The 24,754-nt window shown below is 43.1% G+C and overlaps 1 protein-coding gene across 4 annotated transcripts in view; it reads left to right on the top strand.

Moving 5' to 3' along the window:
- LOC144770660 (uncharacterized) overlaps positions 1 to 24,754 on the top strand; it is a 281,327-nt gene that overhangs the window by 58,119 nt on the left and 198,454 nt on the right. For 3 of the 4 annotated variants that reach the window (XM_078655370.1, XM_078655373.1, XM_078655372.1), the window contains exons 2-3: positions 14,231 to 14,820; positions 20,934 to 21,008. In XM_078655370.1, coding sequence (XP_078511496.1) covers positions 14,231 to 14,820; positions 20,934 to 21,008 — 665 coding nt within the window. The remainder of the gene's footprint in view (positions 1 to 14,230; positions 14,821 to 20,933; positions 21,009 to 24,754) is intronic. The other variant, XM_078655371.1, reaches the window with a different exon arrangement.

Raw genomic sequence — 24,754 nt, 5'->3', positions numbered from 1 at the left:
GTTAAGTGTTCACTGCTGCCACCCTATTGAAACCCACATGGCTTTGGTGTAACGTTTAGCAGGCTGCCATGTCGATGTGTGTTTAAAATGAAAGTCCTAGAGAAGCAGTTTTGCAGCATTAGAAAACAGCAACACTTGCTACTGAAGATTTGGTACACATCATCTGCCTCTGTAATTCTACCTTTAGCCCACATCAACAAAGGCAGCCATATTGGCCTGCCTCACCTCAGCAGACCAGAAAATAATCTTACAGACTGTAAAATATCTCCAAGGAGTTGTGGGGGCGATGTAGAAGGTACCAGGTATTCAATAGCCGCCTGGACACAAATATTACCATCTTGCTAATTGGTCCCCTGTATATTCCATTGTTTGTAACACACCCTAATATTTTAAACTGCTACCCAGTGTTATAACAAACTAGATTTTCTGCTCAATGCAATCATTTTCAACTAATTTAGTGTTTCTTTTGGCTTCTGCACTTTGCTTATTGCACTGACTTTTGTCGTTTGACAGCTCTTTTTGCTCATGTACTTTGCATAATGTAATGATTTTAATTAATCTAACAATAAAAGTTGTCTTGACTATCACTGGCAGCAAGCGGTACATTAATACTATGCAGGTGGATTAAACCTCAATAAATATTTCTATTCATTTTCTTTACTGATGAGAGACTAAGTTATCTTCTGGGTCATACATAATGTATCGTCCACATTTCTAAAAATATTGTTTTCGAAATATCAGGAAATGCTCTAGGCAGAAATGAATTGCAGAAACATGATGCACTACAGTATTCACATAAAATGTTTCCAGCTAATGTGTATGTCTAAAATTGCAACTATTTCTACTCTCAAGCGGGGACGGAGACTTGGCCCAGCCTCTCTTTCTCATTAACTCCTGTCTTCCATTTGTGCTACCATGGTAACAGGTGCCATATAAGTGTGTGTGGTAGGAGGACGTTACGTGCTGTCCAAATGCACTGGAAAGCCAATGGGGTCAGCACTGACAAACCCAAAAAAAAAAAATACCTAGTTGTGTTGCCAATGCTTATTTCTGTTTCTTACCATTGAGGTTTACAAACGTCATACTAGCTGACTAGGCTGATTGTCTGTGTGAAACTGTGTGGCACACAGGCCCAAGGGTGCACATTCACACAGTTTACAAGAGAATATGCGGAGATTTTGCAGCCACGCTCCTCATAAACTTCTCGGTAGCAGACGTCAAAGGCGTGAATCACACAAGTTAACCTGTGGTCTCTATCTGTAGCAGCATTTGACAGGTCCCTGGGAACCCCTCTTTCATTAGCTGTAGAGGTTGACAGGCTTCACCGAGTCCAACGCACAGAACCAGATTGTGTCTTCTCACTGCAGCGCACTGTTATGGCCCTGACTCACATGACAAATGCTGATAGTGAGTTGCACTCTATCAGTCTTCACAGGATCACAAGGGGCATCAGACTTTGAGAAGTCGGCAGTGGGTGTTGCCATTAGTGTTACATCACTGACGTCTTAGGGGTTGTGAAAAATCCAAGCTTGACACAAAGAACAAGTGTAGAAAATGAGCCTTGCCCATTCAGGAGAATAGTAATTGATAAATAGCAGAAATTAGTCATTTTCAAATCACTAGTAATGAGGATGATGCTTGTTACCCCAGGGTCCACTGCTAATATGTGAATTTAGTACCACCCACAGCTAGATTCAGTCCCAAAGTTTATTGTGGGAGTGTCCTCCAGCATTCTAAACTTAATGTATGGATCAGTGGTTGAGGAGTGTCCTCCAGCATTCTAAACTTAATGTATGGATCAGTGGCTGACATTAATTAGCCGCGCTGCAGATTCGAGTTGATTGAAGTAATTTCACTCGAACACGCTTGTTGCTGTCTGTTGCTGCCGCATTCCAGAAATTGACATAGGTGAAGCGCGCAGTCAGCGAGTCCGCATTGTGCCTTAATTAGTTTATTTATTTATCTGTTTGTGAATGCATGCTTGCATAGCGTAATACTGCCCAATCCAACTTGGTTATTTTGCTAGCAGCCATTTTCATTTCCACGTTTGTTGTGGTGCCTCCTTGCTCGGACCTACACCCCGCCCTCGGCCTCCCAGCTGTCCCTCCCTCGCCCCTCCCCCCTCCACTATCCATTTAAGACAGATGTCCCAACGCGCAGCGTCCACGCGCAGCGGTCGCGCCGAAGGTGCGCCAAAGGTAAGCCCGTCTACGCCCGTCCGCGCCTGGACCGCGCCCAGCGCCTGTCCCCCTAGTCCCCGCCGCTCCCAACCCTCTAGAATCACATATGATGCCGCAACTCTCCTCACCTTCAACCCCGGACGCACACCACAATGCAGCGAAGCTACTCCAGGTCGTACCCACGGCCCTTTCGCTTGCCTCTCCTGCAAGTTTAACTGCTTCAGGACCCTCACCAATTCCATGTCCTCCAAACACAACTCCGATTTAAAACGCCTAAAATGCATCCTGCTCAACACCCGCTCGGTCCACAGACACGCTACAGAACTCTGGGACCTAATCGACTCTGCATCACCTGACATCGCCTTCCTTACAGAAACATGGATGAACTCATCATCAGCTCCAGACATTGCCATAGCCATTCCGGACACTTACAAGATTATCCGCAAAGACCGCACTAATCAAACAGGAGGAGGCATCGCCATCATCCACAGGAACACCATCAAAATCACAACCAGCTCCGACGACAATCTTGCAACAGCCGAACATCTCCATTTTCAGATCCACACCGACCCCAGGACCACACTGAGAGGCACCCTCATCTACAGGCCTCCAGGTACCCGCACCCAATTCAGCGATGACATAACGGACTTCGTCAGCCCACACGCCCTACCCTCCGAGAACTACATTCTTCTAGGAGACCTCAACTACCATCTTGACAACAAACTCGACAGCAACACCACCACCCTTCTGGACAACCTGGCCAATCTCGGACTCAAACAACTTGTGGACACCCCCACCCATGTAGCCGGACACACGCTCGACCCTATCTTCACATCCAGCAAGCACATCTCCTTCGATCGCACCACAGATCTCCACTGGACGGACCACAGCTGCGTTCATTTCAGCTACAAAAACTCCCTAACCCAAAATCGCCCTCATCCTATTCCTCGGAGAAACTGGAACAAAATCAGCTCCAACCAACTCCTCACATCACTCAACCAAAACCCTCCCAACCTCCCATTGGACCCAAACCAAGCGGCCACCAAACTAAAGCAATGGATCACCCACAGTGCTGACGAATTAGCACCCCTGAAAAAGCACCAGATCAATCCAACCAGCAAAAAGGCTCCCTGGTTCAATGATGACCTTAAAAAATCCAAGAAACTATGCCGCACTCTGGAGAAGATATGGAGAAAAAACCCAACCTCAGACAACATGGCCTCCTTCAAGTCAGCCACCCGCAAACACCACCAACTGATTCGATCCACTAAGAAATCAGCATTCAAGGATCGTCTCGACAACAACATTCATAACAGCAAGGAACTCTTCAACATTGTCAAAGAATTCACCAACCCCACCGCAGCATCTAACGACATCACTCCCTCCCAAGACCTATGCAACGCTTTATCCTCCTTCTTCTACAACAAAATTGCTGACATCAACAACAGTTTTGAGAACTCCTCAAGCAATCAACCCCCCCCCCCACCCCCTCTGATCCTACTCCGCCAACTAACATCCTCAGCGCCTGGAACCCAATTACCACTGAAGACACCATTCGCCTCATGAACTCAATCCACTCTGGCTCACCCACTGACCCTTGCCCCCACCACATCTTCAACAAAGCTGACTCCATCCTCGCCCCCCATCTCCGTGATGTCATCAACTGCTCGTTCAACTCTGCCACCTTTCCAGAAAGCTGGAAACACGCCGAACTCAGCGCCCTCCTGAAGAAACCCACAGCAGACCCCTCTGAACTTAAAAACTACCGACCCATATCCCTCCTCTCATTCCCGGCCAAAGTCATCGAGAAAGCCGTCAACAGCCAGCTCGCCACCTTCCTTGAAGCCAACAAATCCCTTGATCCATCTCAATCTGGATTTCGAGCCAAACACAGCACCGAAACCGCCCTCATTGCAGCGACCGACGACATCCGTACACTCCTGGACAACGGAGAAACAGTGGCCCTCATCCTACTTGACCTTTCCGCCGCTTTCGACACAGTCTGCCACAGCACTCTTATACATCGACTCAGCAACATCGGCATACAAGGAAAAGCCTTGGACTGGATCATCTCATTCCTCACTGGGAGAACTCAAAGAGTCCGACTTCCCCCCTTCCATTCAGAGGCCACCGAAGTCATCTGCGGCGTACCTCAAGGATCCTCACTCAGTCCCACCCTCTTCAACGTATACATGAGCCCTCTCGCCTCCATCGCGCGTCAACACAACCTCAACATCATCTCTTCCGCCGACGACACCCAGTTAATCCTCTCCCTCACCAAAAACCCCAACACCGCCAAAACCAACCTTCACGAAGGCATGAAAGAAGTAGCAGAATGGATGAAACATAGCCGCTTAAAACTCAACTCAGACAAAACGGAGGTACTCATCCTAGGCTCTTCCCCCTCAGCTTGGGACGACTCCTGGTGGCCTTCCGCACTGGGCGCAGCACCCACACCCACAAACCATGCACGTAACCTTGGCTTCATCCTAGACTCCTCTCTCTCGATGTCCAAACAAGTCAACGCCGTCTCGTCTTCCTGCTTCAACGTACTTCGCATTCTCAAAAAGATCTTCCGCTGGATCCCCCTCGAGACAAGAAAGACTGTCACCCACGCACTGGTCACGAGTCGACTGGATTACGGTAACACACTCTACGCCGGAATCACAGCAAAATTACAGAAAAAACTTCAGCGCATCCAAAACGCGTCAGCGAGACTCATATTAGACATCCCGCGCCAAGATCACATCACCAGACATCTAAAAGACCTCCACTGGCTTCCCGTTAACAAAAGAATCACTTTCCGCCTTCTCACCCACGCACACAAAGCCCTCTACAATCTAGGACCCGAATGCCTCAACACTCGACTGTCCTTCTACGAACCCACCCGTCAACTTAGATCGTCCAATCAGGCCCTCGCCACAGTCCCGCGCATCCGGAAATCCACCATGGGTGGCAGATCCTTCTCCTACCTGGCTGCCAAGACATGGAACTCACTCCCCACTCACCTCCGCCTCACTCAGAACCACATCTCCTTCAGAAAAGAACTTAAAACCTGGCTTTTTGACAAATAGTGAACCCCTTCCCCTAGCGCCTTGAGACCCTCTGGGTGAGTAGTGCGCTTTATAAATGTCAGAACTTGAACTTGAACTTGAACTAGTGGTTCTTAACATTTTGACTTAGGTGGACCTCTACTTAATCATTACTGGAACCCCGGGGCCCCTCTGAAGAATTATTAGAATCCAGGGACCCCTGACTCAGTCATTTCCAGAAGCTGGGAACCACGGATTGAGCATTTTCAATGATTTGAACTGCAAAACAATACACAAAAGATACAGACAGAAGCATTCATCAAACAAACAAGTACATAAATGATTAAACATTTTATATAATTCCCAAATAAATATATATATTAAAAAATTATTTTTTAATTTAAATATTTAGCCTCCAATTTCGAAGGTATTCACATTTACAGAATGTTAAAAAAAAAGTCCCTTGCACATGATGCTTCTTTATTTATATACACTTTATTAATCTGTTAATAAGATTTAATTTTCTTACCGGTTGGGTACCCCCTGAGTAGGCTTCACGGACCCCCAGGCATCCATGGACCAAAGGTTAAGAACCACTGGCATAGCTTTTCGGTCAAAATTAGATATTGGGTTAATAAAATGTGAGATTTGTATAAAACCTCTGGATTATTACCAGGATTGTGAATTTCTGCTGTCGATACACTTCTAAATTGGCTAGCACTTTGTCAAACAAAAATCCCAGAGTTAGTCTTTTCATGTGACCAGACAATCACAACACCTGAAAAAAAATCAAACCCAGTGAAGTCGGGGTGTGCAGCGTCAGGCAAGCAATCCACTTTTTTTTTCCAAGCACAGATGGCAGTAATAAAGATAACTCTGATGGTGAGGGTCAATAGACTGTGCTCAGACATTTAAAAAAAAAGTAATTCACATAAAACAATGCCATGCCATAATCAGTTTGGGTGTAAAATCATTTCATACACCAACAACGCTTCATTGTATTTTGTCTTCAATGTTTTTTATGCTTCACTTTGAACAACTTTCGCCAACTGCATGTGAGAAGTTTTTGATTGTATGCGGGGTAGTCAACTCAAATGTAACACGGAGAAGACTGAAATCATCCCATTTGAGTAGGCTGCACAGACTCACGGCATTCATGGAACAGAGGTTAAGAACTACTGGCATAACATAACACATAACACTCGTATTTGTAAAGCGCACTTATCACCCAGGGGTATCAAGGTGCTGAATATCAGATGTTTATTGTTACCCAACTCAATGGTACTCATTTCAAATGGATGAAAGGCTGAGTGGACCCACCGGGATTTGAACCTGTGACCATGAGGTCAAACACAGGCCCCTGCAGTGGATGTATTAGTCCACTTAGCCACTAGACCCAGCATAGACTTTCTGTCAAAATTAGATACTGGACTAAAACCAATTTCAGAGGCTTTTACGTTTTGTTCGTACCACAGCTTCATTTTAACTTTTTTACAGGTGACTTCAGAGATTTGTTTTAACATATGTTAGTATGTTTTAACCAATCCTTACCACAATTTTACTTTAATAGTTGCTTTTGTGCCTTTTTCATGATATTCTATATCTTCTACAAATTAAACGCAGCCTTTTGTGGCATTTAACCCCCATTGCACATGACTTTCAGCTGTGTGCAGAGGAGTTTGGCAGCAAAGCCTTCATTAAAATCATGCACCGCACCCACCATTGTTAGTCAACCCTGTGTGCAAGGCCTTAGGCGGGGCTTACAACAAGAGTGCGAGCAATCTGCTAAAGTTAGTCTAGTCCCGCTGTATATGAACTATGACTTGTGCTGGCTGCATGGACTGCCTTTCTGCCAAGCTCTGCACCCTACCTGCTGTGTGCAGCCGATAGGGGACTGGGATTTAATGGACCATTACAAATTAATGGGGTAACCCAATTATTGCCACAGGACCTGGGTACAATGTAATGTGAAGAAGTTTGGTCCTTGACTAGCTTTAGAAAACCAATAATGAGGGAAACTTTGTCAAATGGGGGTTGCAAAGACGGTAAACCACTCATAATCAATGCTTTTCAACTGTAAATGAGGGAAACTTTGTCAAATGGGGGTTGCCAGGACGGTCAACCACTCGTAATCAATACTATTTAACTGTAAATGCACACCCTGAAAGATAATTACTCAAGATACACAATGTATATATAAAAGTTACACCCGCACGGTTCTTGTTGAATAAGTTTATGTATATTTTTTTTTTCTCAAGGTAAAGATGTAAATGTAAATCAAACAAGAATCAAATGGTAAACAAATCACCACACAGAAGTAATTTGCGGTTGCTCGAAAGAAGAGGGAAGAAAGTGCTAGTGCTAGAGAGAAGAAAGGTGAAAATCACAGGATTCGAAGTTATACACTGTTCATTACTCCAAGAAGATGCTGGTTCATGAGAAAAAACCAGTACACTATAGCCCGCTCCATCCTTAGAATCCTGACGGAGCGGCCCCTTAGTAGTAAGTATATACTCTTTTCAAGCCACTCCTTTTGGTCCCTTCCACATTTACTACTAAGGGGCCGATTCCGATCCTGGTCGGAAAGCTCCCCAACCGAGCCGCAACTGGAGTGCTTTCTGACCGAGCCTGAGTCCTGCAATCCGACCGAGCAAGTACGATTCAGCCGTATGCTGCCGACTCGGTTCGGACGGACTCCAATAGAAGTCAATGGGAGCTGGTCATACGACGCTTACTTGGGCTCCCATTGACTGAATGGGTACGTCTCGCACAAGGGCCCCCCTACAGTGGGTACGCATCGGTGCCATCCACACCGTACTTGCCTGTGTGCCTGTGTTGGGGAGACCCTTTGGTCTCCCCCTGTGTCCAAGTCGTAGGGCTGCGGGTGACAGGAGGTCCGACGCGGACCCCCAAAGGCAACATCCCGGATATTTTGCGAGCTGGGCACGCCGGCTCGCACCGGCTGTCTAACGCGTGCATCGTACTGGCTATGTTGTAAATCGCATCCATTGCATGCCACGGTTAGCTTACGGCCGAGACGTATGGAGCGGTTCGGACCCGGAAATTACTCGGTCAGTGAATTTCACGTAGCTCGCATCGTACTTGCTCGCTCGTAAAGCAATACGAGTCAGGCGCAAAACATGCATACGGCTTGTAGTTTTTCCGTCCGGTTCGCATTCGTGCCGTGCCCTTCTGACCCAGATCGGAATCGCCCCTAAGTAGTAAACCTACATGTGTGAGGATCTCCCCGTTGAAAAAATAGGAAAGGTGGAGGTAGAAATTTACCTTTGTATGTTTGTGAATTGCATTTTGTAGTAAGTGAGTGTTGCATTGTGTACCACAAAAATGCAGTTTGTGAATCACTATAAAGCTGCATCATATTTGGGGGGCCTAAAAAACGAAATTTGGGTCTTTTCTCGGGACACTCTCAGTCCCTGGCGGCCATCTTTAATTGCAGCGCGCTGGCGGAGGTCAGCGTTTCACTCCTTGCACGCAGACCAGCCCTGCTGCTATTTAAGAGCCATGGTCTTGACGCGCAGTGGGTACGCGCAGCGGTCGCGCCAATGTCGCGACAAAGGCGCGACAAAGGCAAGACCGTCTGCGACCGTCCGAGACCGAACGGGACCAGGGGCCATAATTAATGCCCAAGAACCTTTCACCCCTAAACCAACAATACAATATTCGTCAGGGCAATTACCTAGCTTGCAAGGTAGGAGGGGCATAAATTGTAATTTACTATGTCCGGTAGAGGCTAACTCGTTGTGTAGTGGCTGTAGCTATGGTTTCAGTAACCCTAGTACAAACAAAAGGGACTCCAGGCAAAATAAAACATACAGATTCTGGAGCATTAATTGTTGCTCCGTTCCAAAACACAAGGAGGACATTTTTAATTTGTTAAATAGTGAAGGTCCCGATGCTATTTTTTTTAACGGAAACTTGGTTAAACGATAGTTCTGGTCCGGATGTGGTATGCGCACTCCCCGACAATTATACTATAATAAGGAGAGAAAGAATCCTCAGGAAGGGTGGAGGGATTGCGATTATTTTTAAAAAGAGCTACTCATGTTAGTGGTAGAATGACCCACTGCAGGAGTGTGAAGCAGCTCTTTTTAAACTTACTCTCTCTCCTCAACTCACTCTATCTGGGGCCATGATCTATCGTCCCCCAGGACCAGCTGGTTCTGGGTGCCTCTGTTGCCAGACCTGTTGGCTCCTTGGCTACTTAAATTAGCCAATTTTACAGTCTTAGGAGACCTAAATCTTCATTTGGAAAACTCGGACTGTCCTGCAAGTAAGGCGCTTATTGCTGATTTAGCTGCACTGAATCTTCCCCTTTGTAATGCTGGCCCACTTATATAGCAGGTCATTTTTTGGAGCCTATTTTCTCTAACCTACCTGATATTAATTGTCTGCCGGCACTGCCTTTGTGTTGGTACAACCATTTTGTAGTTAAGTTTCAATATATTAGTTTACTTAACCTGTCCCCATTGCACTCTGACACATCAGGTCGAACAAGAAATTGGGAAAAATTGGATATTGCAAAGTTCAATCAGTTACTGTCAAACAATGCTCCACCTTATAACTCCATATGGGAAACATCCTTTACAACGCAACTTTTACCACGCAATGCTTTTACATCGCAACTTTTACAGCGCAAACCATCACAACGCATTGCGCTGGGGGGCGCTCTAGGATAGGGAATAGATTTAATTTACTATCCAACACCTTCCCTAGTGTCCACGGGGACTGGAGTTGGAATAGTAAATTAAACTATTCACTATCCAGCACCCCAAAGCGCTATGCGTTGTAATGGTATGCGTTGTAAAAACTGCAATGTAAAAGCATGCGTGGTAAAAGCATGCGTTGTAATGTCATACATCCCTCCATATCATTGGCTTCATTGAATAGTATTTATAGTTCGATTACCTCTGCCTCTAATGTTTGCCTGCCAGCCACGGCGAAAAAACTTAATAACCACCGACCTCCTGCTCCCTGGTTTACAGAGCAGCTAAGAGTTGAAAAGACCAAGTGCAAAGCTTTGGAAAGAAGCTTGAGAAGGAATTACTCTACCGAGTCCAAAAACATCTATAAAGCCACATTGAAAAAATATCATGCTCTATGCAAGAAGGCACGAGCTGACTATGTCTCCTCTACTATTCTGGGGGCTAAAAACTGTCCTCGTACTTTATTTTCCATGGTTAAGAAGTTAGCAGGTTCAGAGACTCAACCTAGTCCACCTGTTCTTGATGAACCACAGTGTGACTCTCTTGCTAACTTCTTTATAAATAAAGTTGAACAAATCCATCAGACATTAGGTGGAATTTGTGTTTCAAACCCGGCTCAGCTTGATAGTGAGCGGGTTCATACCATGGTAGAAGGCTCTCGGTTAAAATTGGAGCAGTGGTCTCTATTGAACACTGGTGCCTTTAACATTTTTTTAGCGAGCATTAAATCGGGCTCGCCATGTGACTTGATCCCTTCCACAGTGTTTCTACAGATGGAAGAACCCGCTTTAAGAGTGGTCATGGAGCTACTAAATGCTTCTCTTAGGGAGGCAGTAATGCCAATGGCCTGAAAACATGCTATGGTTCTGTCATTGTTAAAAAAGCCAAATGTAGATCCGGCCATGCCATCTAACTTTAGGCCTATTTCCCTGCTCCCAACTTTTTCTAAAGTTTTGGAGAAGCATGTGAATGGCCAATTAGCTATGTTTGTGGTATCCTCTCAATTTTCTGCATACATCTCAATCAGGTTTTAGACCAGGGTTTTCTACAGAGACCACATTGCTGGGCGTCACTGAGGTGCTACGTCAGAGCTTGGATGATGGTAATACAGTGGTCCTTATATTATTAGATCTAAGTGCCGCTTTTGATACGGTTTCACACACCGTACTAATAAAATCTTTACAGACATTGGGCATCGCTGGTTCGGTGCTTGGCTGGCTGTCCTCCTTTCTATCGGAGCGAACCTTCCAGGTGTTCTCCTCTAGGGCCACTTCAAAGTCCTTTACATCCCAGTATGGAGTACCTCAGGGCTCTATTTTGAGCCCACTCTTTGTCAACATTTATGTGCTGCCCCTAGCAGTGATTGCTGAAGCCGCAGGGCTTAGACTGTTTTCATATGCCGATGACACTCAAATCATCTTTTCTTTGTCGGCTGATAGGAAACAGGGCCCGTCTACTCTGCAATTGGGCTTGCGCAATATTGCAGCATGGATGCAGCCCAATTTGCTTAAGTTAAACGGGGATAAGACGGAAGTGCTTATCTTTGGAAAAAATTCTGAACATTGGGGCCCTCAACATTGGCCAGATGAAATGGGATCTTTACCCAAGCCCTCCTCTCAGGCCCGCAATCTAGGCTTTAATATTGACAGTAAATTGTCAATGAAACAACAGGCAGTACACATTGCAGCCACCTGTTTTACCATCTTAAAATGGCTAAAAAAAATAATCTGGATACTCCCTGTGGACACCAAAAGGACGGTAGTCCAGGCACTTGTAACATCTCGCCTGGATTACGGCAACGTCCTTGTTTTGGGGTCTAACAGAGATGTATTGCGTAAGCTTCAGGTGGTGCAAAATTCGGCAGCCCGGTTGCTATGTGGACTTCCTAGAATGTCTAACACGGGTAATGCTCTGAGAGAACTGCATTGGCTTAAAGTAGAACATCGTATACAATTTAAAGCCCTGTGTTATATGTTCAGAATTAAGATTGGTTCTGCTCCTAAATACTTACAAGATCTGGTTCGCCCTTACCATCCTTCTTGACTACTTCGCTCTTCTTCGGATGAGCTTTTTGTGATTCCCAGGATTAAGTTGTCAAGAATGGGTGGTCGATCCTTCTCTTACTTGCTGCAATGCAGAGGGAGAAGCTGCTCCCCAACTTTCGTAAATAATTAAAAACTTGGTTTTTTAATCAACATTGCTAATGTCAGATGATTCCCTACATACCCGACACAATTTCCTTATGCTTAAATAAGTGCATTCAGAAAATCTCCGATCTCACTGCTCGATGGCACCCTCTCTACCTCTCCTGGTGGGGTCGCCTCGACACGATTAAAATGATGCTCACCCCAATTATCCTTTACACCATATCCAATATTCCTGTACCTATTGCTGCAAAGTCATTTAAAAAGATTATCTCCGTTCTATCAGCCTTCCTTTGGCACAATAAAAAGCCACGAATGTCCATCGCACGACTGATTCGCCCTACTTCTGAGGGCGGGGTCAACTTTCCAGATTTCCCCTCGTATCAAAGAGCCTTCCTACTCCGGCAAGCGACATTCTGGCTACAGAATCCTGACGACCTATGCCCCTTGTGGGTCAAGTTGGAACACCTCTTCCTTTCCCCTTTCTCCTTTGCAGAATATCTCGCTTTTTCTCGTAAACCCTCCTCTGTTTCCACACCCATTCACAGATTTATGACCAAACTCCTTTTGGCTTCCTCCCCCACCCCTCCTAGCTCTATTGCGGATTTTCTCTCCTCCCCCTTATGGCACAACACTCACCTCCTCATTCGCTCTAAACCCATCTACTGGAAGTCCTGGAGGCAGAAGGGGCTTTTGTGGGTTTCGCAATTGTTCTCCCATTCTACATTTCTCTCTTTCTCAGACCTTAGAGCGGCATACGCCTTACCTGCTTCTTTCGCTCCTAATTACTCTCGGCTCAAAACGGCGGTAATGGCTGTATACACATCACTTACACAGACGCAGACATCCTCCATTCCCCCTACTCCCGTTTCACGACTACATTCTTTACTACGCACAACTCCTAAAGCTTTGGCCATTTATAAACACCTTCACGTGGCAGACACCCCTAGACCCAAATCCACGGTGGAATTACAATGGGAGCACGACTTTGACATGATTTGGCCTTTGCCCACCTGGGACAAGTTATGGCTCAAGATACGCAAATCATCCAGAGCGGCGTCTCTCACGCAATCCATGTTCTTCATTTACAATAGATTACTCCTTACCCCCTCTGCCCTTCATAAGAGGTTCCCTTCCACCCAAGATATATGTTGGTCATGCTCCGCTCCATCCGCTACCCTGTTCCACATGCTCTTCTTATGTCCCTCTGTTCACGCTTTTTGGCTTAGAGTATGGGCTCACATCAATGTAATATTTCAAACATGCATTCCTTTCTCCCGTACCCACATTTTTCTAGGCAGCCTTTCACCTTGCTGGGACATATTTCAATTTGATATAGTATTGTGGATCTAATGCTGGCTGTTGCGTTTCAACAGATTACCACTCATTGGAAATCCTCATCTAACCTTTCCTTCCAAGCATGGTGGAACAATGTTTGTCATAATCACAAACTGGACACTACCTTTGTTTCCCCCCCCCCAGCTAACTACGAAGAGAACGGCTCTATGGCTTCCTGTTGTTCTATATCTGGACAGATGTTCTGCTACCTCCTGTTGTCCTTTACCTGCCCAGCAAGAAGTTCTCAAACCCCTTTGATTGCCTTATCATTCCCTTATTGTTATATTTCCATATGTACTCATTCTCTCCTTTTTGCATTTTGTTAATCCAGTAATCACTTTTATGCCTAGATTTACTTACGCTTCCTTCTTATTCATGACTATTTTGTATCATTATATTTACTGTATTTGCGAATGTATTTATATTTTTTTTTATTTCTAATACTTTTTCCCCTTATTGTCAACCCTTTTCCCCCTCTTCTTCTCTCCTTTTATTTCTTTTTATGCCTACTTCTCTGCCTAAATAAAATCTTCTTGAATCTAAAAAAAAACCAAAAAGATCATTGCTGAGCTTCTGTTGGCTTGCGCTGGGAAACCCTTGTTGGGTAGCTGTGTGCATTATAAAATAAATTAACATAACATAACATAACATAACATAACATAACAGGCCCATACTGTATCTGAAAACCAACTATAAAAGAAGGCTACAGAGATTATGTTTATTTATTCAGTGTCATTATTCTGCATTTGTACCATGTTTGACCTTCTTTGCTTCTGTAACGTACACTTACATCTTTTTTTTCTTACTTGTAGCTCTCATTACTACTGGTGCAGCAACATGCCAGTATTCAGTGGGAAGATTCAACTCTGTCTATTCTCACTCTTCAACTGGATGGTTTCCTTTGTTCAATTACTTTTTGAACCACCTCTCCGGTTGAGTGTAGAAGAAACTGGGATTGTTAGTGTCCAAACACACCTATCGGTGGAAGAGTCAGCAGCAGAAAATATGCAGGTGACTGCACAAGATTTTGAGGCTTCAAGTTTAAGTGGAAATTATGATGATGTGGCTCCATTTTGCCACTTTGAAAGATCTACTATTCCTTTTTCCGTGCCAGCCAAAGACGAAGAAGAGTTGGTAGTTGAAGATGAAGTGCCTCGTGGAGATGCACTTCTTCTTTTTACTGTAGTTAAGAGCAGTCCTAATATTTTTAAATCTGTGGATCATGACCAACAGCCACTGCATGCATCAATTAGCCAACAAGAAGAAAAAAAAAAGAAGAGGTGCCACAGAGAGAGGAAGCCATTGGAGAAGGGTGATCCCGTTTGCTCAGGAATTTGTTACTGTCCAGTCAGAATGGTCATGCATATGACAAAAAGAGCACGTAATCTATTGTTGAAGGCTGGTAAGACCTTTTTTCCTTTATTTTTAACATTGACAAAAATGTGACTCTGGAGCTCCATTAATGATGACCGAGAGGGATTCTGGCTTTCATTTAGTGCACTTTTGGAAAGAACCCTTAATGGTATCTAGAACCTGTTTAATATTTAGTATGAATGTTTAGTGTAGAGTGTAAAATTACATTACTGTCATGGCTAAAAAGGCCATCAGAATTCTAATACTTCTGCCTTCCTCAAAGTTTATGCTCATATTTGCCCCATTATGATGACTGATCAGTAAATATGGTATGATACTTCCACAGGGAATTCTAAAGCAAATGGTAAACACAAAGCAGTGATGCGAGTTGGATTATTATTGTTTTCTAACTGGACATTGCTCCCAGTTACTTCTCACGGTACCAGCTTGCTATTTTTAATTCTGTCCTAGTTGTTGATCAGTGCTTGGATATTGACAGCATTAGAAAAAACACGTAAATGATAATGGGAGGAATATTTGCACAGTCTGACCGCAAGCAATCAGTCAGATATCACTATAAGCCATTATTATTTGTCACTGTACCAATCTAGACAAAGGCCTGCCTCGCATAAGTCAGTAGTGACCCTGCTCCTTCTGGGAACAGTCTTTCGCAAACTGCCAGTCGAGGCACCCTCCAGAAGGGACAACAAGCCAATCCCAGACCAGTTTTCGCCTTATCAGGGTAGGGAGACATAGCTTGGTCCCTCTGGCACAGGCAACAACAGAGCTACTTCTGGGCATACACTTGGCCACTCAGGACATCCAAAATAACACACAAAAGGTGATGGGAGGGCCGCTTGCAAATAGTCTAACCACTGACTATTGCTTGGGGTAGAATTCTAAACCATGTTTTTTGCTCACTGTGCCACTCTAGACATTGGAATTAAGTTAGCCCAACAACAGTTTTGGGTTACTTGTGTTCCAAACTGGAGGTGACCTTGCCTTGCAGTTCAGTCTGTACTGTTCCTGTTAACCTGTTGCAGGGCCAAGATTAATTTCCATATGACTGGTCTTTGTCCGAAGTGGCATGGTGGACAAAATAAAGGACTAGAATGCAACCTGAAAGTAATTACAAGTGACCGAGATTAATTCAGACATTCTACCTATGACCTTCTTGTTTTCCTCAGTGTGATGCACCCTGTGTAGTTCTAAAACAGAGAACATGTGTATGTTAGAAATGGGGTCTCTAGTTGGCAGAGGTAGGTACCTTTGTCCAAATAGGGATCCTTGCTTCTAGTTAGGGAAAGGGTAAACACTCCTAGATTTGTGTCTGAAAAGTGTCAGCTACTTTTAAATGAGAAACGTTTTTTAAACCAAAGCTCACATCAAAGTAACTAATGTATTCTCAAATCTGACATTTGAGGTGACTCTCAATAATATATGCGAGTACTGTGGAGCAGCGTGGCTCAATGGTTAGAGCGGCAGACCCTGATGCAGAGGTCTGCACCGGGACCAGGGTTCAATTCCCACCTCAGTGGCTCTTGGACTCAATTTCCCCGGACCTGATAATTCTCGCCTCGGTGCCTAGTCTAATCATGGGTCCCACTCTGAGCAATAGCTTGCTTAATCTCCACAACAGCCCCAGCAGCGCTTGGATGCCTGGCTTCACCTTGGGGGTGCCCAGGAGTGGACATTTCACAGTAAAGCCAGGATGGGTTCCACAGCGGTATGAATACAGTGCTACGAGGCCTAGAAGTGCGCTATATAAATACAATACATTTACATTTACTTGGAGCTGCTGTAGAGGGAGGCAGACCCCTACACCTTGAAGTTAAGGTGGGTCTAAATGTGTGACCCTAATATCATCAATGTAGATAATGGGACCAATTCACAAAAGCATTTATAAGCAAGGGAAAAGTGCTATAAGTGTACTCTTTTATGATCTCTGACATGCCTTTCCTGATCAGCTCCGAAATGTCCAACTCCCTATAAGTAAAATCACAATGAGGGCAAAGTCCATTCTGTTTGTATAAATTGTACATGAAAATTGCCCGATTGCCTTTTTATGCCCATGTAGATATTTAGGGGCCAATTCACAAAGGAATGTATGGGTATGTAAAAGAGTATTAATAGACTACTACTTTACATACTACAAAATGCAAGTATGACTCGACCCTAGAATATAAACATTTTAGTCAGAAGGGGCGATGTAGATGATTCTGAAATTTTTTGATGTTGAGCAAATTAAAATCTACTAAATGAAATATTCTGCACATTAAACCTTTTACTAGTTTTTAATAACAATACTACCCTTGAGATTTCCAAAATTTGAGATTTCACTGACCTCGCCTGAAATGACTTTGAGTATCCTAGTAAGCAAGCGACAGGCTTTTAAGATTTTACTTAGGACTCTACTACCACGTGGCCAGTAATAGAAAAATATGAAGTTTTGATGATGTTTCCTCTGTTACAAGTACAAGATGGGCTATCCAGTCAATGGAAAAATACTCGATTTGACTAACCACCATTTAACTAGCCAATATTGATGCAACAAAGTATCCTAGAGGACTATTGGGAGTTGACATCTTTAACTAGTTGTGTTCATAGGACACCAAATGGAGTAGAGATTGAATACATAGAGATCAGATCACCATAACTTAAGAGATGTCCAGCGGATGAGAAGAGTTTCATCTATATCCATGTTGTATCATTGGAGGTGCCCAGGAGAATCCTTCCCCGTGCTATAGCATTTGTGGTATGGGTGCCACCTAATTTGCTGCACTCCACACTAGTCCTGTGACTGACACCCCTGAATACTTAGATAGGACCGGGATACTAGAGCCAGATGGTCCTTTATGGACTTCCCCAGTCCTAGGCCTCCCGCACGAGTGTCGACTGCGGGGGGCCTCGGGCTTGGGACACCAGACAGACCAGTGGGATATCGGGGCGAGGGTGGCCTCTGGAAGTGTTGTGAGTATCTCACTCAAGGAGGTAGAATTTTAGATTACCAGCCAGCTCCCTAATAAAGCACCAGGCCTTGACAGGATACCGGGTGATCTCTTTCGTTCTCAGCCAAAAATCTGGGCACCGTACCTGACCATATTGTCTAACGCGGTCCTTTTGGGAGCCAAGTTACCGGACACCTGGGCGGGGGCTGAGATCGTCCCCATTTTTAAGAAGGGCTGCCCTTTAGTGCCTTCAAATTATAGGCCGATTAGTCTCTTGGATACCACCCAGAAACTAATTGGCCGGATTCTTCTGGATAGAATACTGGGGTGGGCGGAGGAGCATAAAGTAATGACTACCCTCCAGGCCAGCTTTAGATCCGGGATCTCGACCCTGGACCAACTCTTTAGGCTTCAGGTCCTTTTTTGGAAGACAGTAAGTGTTGAGGGTGGCAGCCTCTACCTCGTCTTCGTAGACCTGCGGGCCGCTTTCGACCTTGTGCCCAGGGAGAGTTTATGGAGGGTCTTGAAAGAACTAGACCTCCCGCCCTATCTGTTAGACGTCCTGAAGCGTTTCCATGCAGGGAATTATGCCCAGGTTAGGTGCGGGAAGAACGGGGAATTATCAGCCCGCTTCCCAGTAACTAGAGGCGTACGCCAGGGCTGCGCCCTGGCACCTACACTCTTTAGTCTCTAAATAAATGGCTTGGTGGGTGAACTAGATAGCGTCAGGGATAGTGATGCCCCTTGACATCATAACTCATTGATAACTCATTGTTTAATATTTTTTTAACCAAGGTTATTTATGTATTTTATCTTGTATGTACATATTTTATTTGTGCTTTTATGGCCTATGGCCGAAATAAAGTTATCAAATTGCTTAGAAATGTGTAAATGCTTACATATCTGAGCACTTTTGAAGAGCTTAAACAGGCAAAGCTTTCCAGAAGTAGTCTGGAATGATTTGTAATTTCCACATCACACATAAATATATCCAAACTTAGACGTAAGATTTTTGTAGTACATCTTCCCACTACAGTGTAAAATGCTGCAGGAAATGTCTGCAGTTCTTCAAAAACATAAAATCAGCTGGTTTCAGAACGACCAAAACAGTATTTCACTTCTGTCCCTTGAAATGCAGTTGGGTCTAGTTGCAACAGTCCCAGCAGAAGATTGCTACATGCTGCAGGGTCTGTGCCTATGTAATTGTAACAATCTTGGTCCAGGAATGTTTCGTTGACAAACTATATTCGGGCAGTTTTTTCATAAGGGGCTGGAGTGTCAGTGTTATACAGTGTTGCCTTTGTTTTCTAATTTCAGAGTTACCCACTGTACGCAGTGATGCATTACTGCACCAAGTCAGTAGTGTTTGCAACACTGCAGTGGTGTGCTCCTTACTAAATAGCGGAGATACCATCAGTAGCAACATGGTTTCCAAAAAATATCTGAGTCTTTAAGGGGAAATTATATCACATAAACATTTAGAAGGTAAAAGTTGTAGGCATGTTTACAAGCCACTACTAACAGGCAACTTAGCATATGCTTTGGTCCTTTAGTTTTAGTTTTACTATAGCTGTATAGCTCGCTGGTGAGGGATATACTGGTGGTTCAAGGTTAAAGATTATGAAGCTTAGTTATAGCTCGGGCCTATAACTAGGGTGAGAGTTTTACCAACTGGTATAGCCCTAGTCAGAAGGGTTATAACATTTCACAAACTGGAGGTATAATATTCTAAATTAAACATGGAGTAACAGAAGGACAAACATTGCAGTGCTGGAGCCAGAGGCATATTCGGGCCTTTATTGGCCCTGAATCACTCCATGGTCTTCACTGGAGCTCTCAACATTCCAGTGTACTAATAAAGGTAAGCGTAGAACACCAATATGCTAAGAGAAGTTGATGCAACAATATTTTAGAAATTAGATTTTTGGAAGCAAAGAACATGTCTACATCATAGATATTTTTTCATACTACTAATTCAACACTAATCCCCTATGGGTCCCGGAGTAGCGTGCTACTCGCTGAAAAAGCGCTTTGACGCCTCGTCAGGGGTAGTAAGCGCTATATAAATGCAAGTACAATACAATACAATACAATATATCAAACTGAGAGCACCATATTTAGGAATTATTCCTTCTACTGAAGATAGGTTTCTGATCAGAAGGCTAGGATAAAGTTGACTTTCATTGTTTCCATATTTCGAAGTGGAGGCATTTGTTCATTTTATATTTAAAGAAAATGGTGTAAAAATTGCACCAAGTCTGTCCAATTTCTGCAAACTATTTACAGTAGAGATATACTACGTAAACTACCAAAGTTGAGATCAATACATTTTAACTATTGCAAGAAAGATCATGGTTCTTGTTGACTTGTTGGCATGTCCTAAAAAGACCGAGCCAGAAGTGAGATAATTACAGCTAATTGTATAATCTGTAGCAATTATAGGGTGTTGTCATGCTGGAATTTAAAATGTCTTCTCTTAAGGAACATGAAATGAAATATAATCAAATGCGCTTAGCAAATCTAACCTTTAAATCTCAAAATTTAAGGGAACCTACTTAAACTTAATTCGAAATTGGGGCATTGTTTGCTATTTCTACATAATTTACTGAATATGATATAATGTATATTTGTGACTGTGTCTTGTTTTATGTTTTTTACAGTACAAGTCGTTAAAAAGAATGGAAGTGTAGTGATTGTGGGAATTCCGTCGCCCCCCTATAACATTATTGCATGATTATAAAGCAGAAAATAGACTGTCGTACAAAATTCGTCTTTATAACTGAGAGCCGAAATTCTGTGACATTGGTGATTAGGTTCGGTAGGCAAGTGTGGGAGAACAAACAAACGCTCTTTTCTTTTTCAAATTAGTATGGGTTATTATGCAGTGTGTGCCTGTTCCCAACTTCACTGCATATATGAGGTCCAAGAAATCTTCCAGTGTGCAGACAGATATTTGTACATTCCGTAATTTCTCTCATTGCATCACAATATTTTACTTTGCATTACCATGCAAAACAGCTGTTTTTATGTGATAGGACTGTTACTTTATAAGTTGGTCAGCTAAGTGAATAAGGTACACAAATGCATTGTTTTGAATGCACAGGTACGTTGGGAACAAATCTAAGAGCAACATTAATAAATCTAGTTAAAAATTATAAATTTGCCACAGAAAAAAGGATTTTGCATTTTAATGTTTGTAATTTTCACTATTTAGGTGTAGGCCGGAGAAAGTCATTAAACATGCTATGGATTCTTCTATTACTGCAAACATTCTTCACGGTAATCTCTGGTAAGTGTTCGTTTGACCTTTTTTACCCTTAACGTATAAGAGTTAATGATATAAATAACATCTTAGATTCTCTGTAATGGATATTTGTGAGTAAGTGAGATAAAACACATATACACCACACTGGACAATGGTTTTGTTATGTGATACAGTTTTTCTTGTAACACTCATTATATTGACATATTCAGTCTCTTCACTAACTGCTCTTTACTATTTGCAGTACAATCCTCATTCTGGTCTACCATGTGTACAACCAGACACGTTATAAGGGACAAAAAGCTTGGCAGTATTGGACCTAACTGACTGTGAACATCACATCCCCATTTGCGGCAATCAGTTGCATACAGCGCACTTTTCATCACCATCAGAACTGTGGAAAGCAATGCGGACATAGGAACCACTAATTACAAGAAGCCAACACAAGGGAATAAAAACCGGCACAAGACAATATCCCTAGTAGTTGCAAGCTGCCCTTGACTGGCACTACTGAACAAGGTCTTTATAAGCTATTCATAAGCTACAGCAGGATTCAAAAACTTAAACACATCTTCTCAGACACCCCTCAGTTGGCCACATGCAGCCAACCAGTTTGACACTGGTTGTAGTAAGTGTACAATGGGTAAGGGCATGCATAAGAATTTTCCGAAGCTAAAAAAAAGATTGAAGGCTTGCATAAAGATAGTTAAAAAATTCAAAACCAAAATACCAATAGACCTTAAAGAACAAACATATGCTGCAGGATCTCGCAACCATGCTCTGTAAGGGCTGGTTTGTTAACACAACGATCCAAGGACTTTAGTGTACTACAGGCCTGCCAGGGATAGGCATTCCAAATGAACTGACACGAAGTCAGTCCATTTGCTATTACAAATAAATCCTTACTCATGTAATCTGTTCCTCTAAGCAATACAGACACCCACCAGCAGAGGATTTAATCTATTTGCTTCACCTGGAATGCTCCAGATTTTTAAGAAAGAAGAATATAACTCAGTCTTGACCTGTTTTCTACATTTCCTCTATGTCACGTGACAGACCCTCACCCAAACCCAACCTCAATTAAATCGCACAGTTTGCAGTGAATATGCTTACTCCCCCTGAATACTCAATCATAGTCCTTGAACATGAAGGTTAATTCGGTGGTGGATACAGTTGATTCAAAGAGATCCCATTTATTGTCAATGCCTACAGTTTGAATCACACTCTACCTTCAATTACCTAGTACTGGAACATCAAACTAGTACAGATTATATCGCAATAACCAATATTATCTACCATTGCCTAAAGGGCAACATCTCCTTTGTGTAACAATGCTTTGGACACATCACTGTACAGGCCACACAGTTCTCCAATCAGATCTAATTGAGGTGATTCTGTGATCATGTGATTTGATACAACATTGTACCGATAGAAGGCATGATAACGGCTCCATCCCCAGTCTCTTAACCTTGAGAGAGGGCACAGTCCATAAAGAGGAACCGAACCAAGTGACCTGGTCTACTTTCAAAGTACCTTATCCCTCTTATTCTTTAATACTATAATCACTAGTTAACCAAAATTAATGCAGACACATTTCCAAGACACTAAACATATTAGCGTCCCTAATGTTGCAGTGTCAGTCTCGATGAATCTACCAGCAACTTCCACTAATATGCAGTTTACCTCCCTTACCACCCACTAGAACTAGAATGGGACAGATAACACACAAGACATTGCTCTTTATAAGACAAAGGAACAAAATGTGGGAAATCTATGCAGTGAGGAGTTATATGAGGAAAGCAAATCCTCTAGGACAGTGGCGCACGCATGATGAAAAAAATCCCTGCTTATCTAATCCGGAAAACCTGTGCTTATTCAGAAAACATATAATCAAAATTAAGTCTTTAATCCTTGGAAGTCAAATTTACTCTGGCCAAAAATTGTAAAACTAAACTTTCAGAAACTGTCGAACAGATTACCTCAATTCTTTAAACATTCATGGTATTATCAGTACATTTGAGAAACCTTCAAAATACCTTGACACTAGAGTAAAAAAAATATATTATGACACTGTCAGAGCCATCTGATCACCAGAAGTTCACTAAACCAATCATTATCAATAGATAAAAATCAACCCATCTCCCTCGCTGTAGCCTAGCGCACTTGCTGTAAAGGACTCATCAAACGTTCATTCTCATACCTATACTTTTCTACATGTATCCGCTTAGTGCCTACTCTGAAGTTCAGGCATTTCATCTTACCAATAGGCTGACTATACAAAGTCATTCTTGTGATGAAATGACACACTTTGCACAGACTCTTGAAAAATACAAACTAGAATGGCTGATCACCATCTTAAATGTAATCCACTTAAAGAAAAGGCCTGAAATAGAGTTCTGCGGATGCATTACTCCATCACAAAAGTGATTGTTATGCCGTCTGCCGTGTTACAAGTTCATTTTATCCAATAGCACTTGTAATACAGTTGACAGGATATCTGTCACATTTACGACTGAGTTACCCATCTGCCAAAGTCTAAATGAGGGTCTGAGTTCCTTCTCGTCTCTCCCTCACACAACTATCTTGCCTGCGAGTGAACTATAATAGTGTGAACTACAACTAAAGGCTTCGTTCTTCACTGGGGACTCGACCTGCATACACACATAAATAATTTGGCCAGAAATGTGCAATACAGATGAGAAAATTAGAATGTAGGGAGCGCGATTTACGACAATGAGTTGATTTAGGGCTTATAATCCCCGGTTTAAAATGTCTGTTCCAACAGTCCAATGTTTGTCTTTCTATTTCACCCTTTTTAATTTAGAATATTCTACCCTCAGTGAGTGGAATGTTCTAAGAGCTCTTCTGCCTCGGGCTAATTCAGTTGTTAAAGACCCTCTCCCTTGTTATAGGCCCGAACCTGCGGCTCGTGCCTATAACTCCGGTTCAGGGCCTTTAACAGCAGGTATAGCTCTCTGTAGCAGGATATAAGGCTATATTAAAGCTCCTGTGTGTGATAAAAGCTTACATGCCAGAAGCGGATTTCATTGTCCTTGTACAGTCTTTGAAATTGTCAAGACTAGACTGTGGAAAGTTATAAAACCTAATACAAGGGAAAACTAATTACAGCTTGCCTTGCACACTAATGGCAGTTTAACATGCTAAGAGATGCTTAATCTCTGGGGCTACACTTTCTGATGACATTCCCCTTGTTGCCATCACACACCATTTATATGCAGTCTTCCCTGTTTGCACTTCATTGCATCGGATATTCTACCTTTTGCAGTGCACTTTGCAAATAAATGGTACTGCATGTGTAGGTTGGATATGTGCTGGATCCGGGGCAAGGAGCAGAGACATTGTGAAGGTTATTCTATAAAGAAAAATGGCCGGGAGAAAAGGCAACACCGTAGAACTGAAAACTGAGCTTATATTTGCTTCTCGCAGGTGACTTCTTTTATATGTAAAACCCTTAGTGACTCACATGTTAATTTTTTGCAAAGTAAGCTAATAAGACCTTTCCCGGCCTATAAAAATCTTATCTACACAGTTCTATATATGAAATATCATCTATGCTTCTCTACTCGTGTTTCTTCCAAATTGAACAATCTTGCACCTTCAGAACATGTTAACCTTTAACATAGGTGATTCCTCTGGTGTTTACTATCCTTAGTGGTTCTTGGGCCTGCCTTATCTTGCTTTCTACAGTACTGGTTTAAATTGCTCTCTGACCTCGTACTTCTCCGTAACATGTGTTGATGCTAAGGCTTGGT

Source organism: Lissotriton helveticus, chromosome 7 (genome assembly GCF_964261635.1).
Source record: "Lissotriton helveticus chromosome 7, aLisHel1.1, whole genome shotgun sequence".
Lineage (NCBI taxonomy): Eukaryota > Metazoa > Chordata > Amphibia > Caudata > Salamandridae > Lissotriton > Lissotriton helveticus.
The sequence above is the reverse complement of the archived record's forward strand: the minus strand, read 5'-3'. Positions and strand labels throughout refer to the sequence as shown.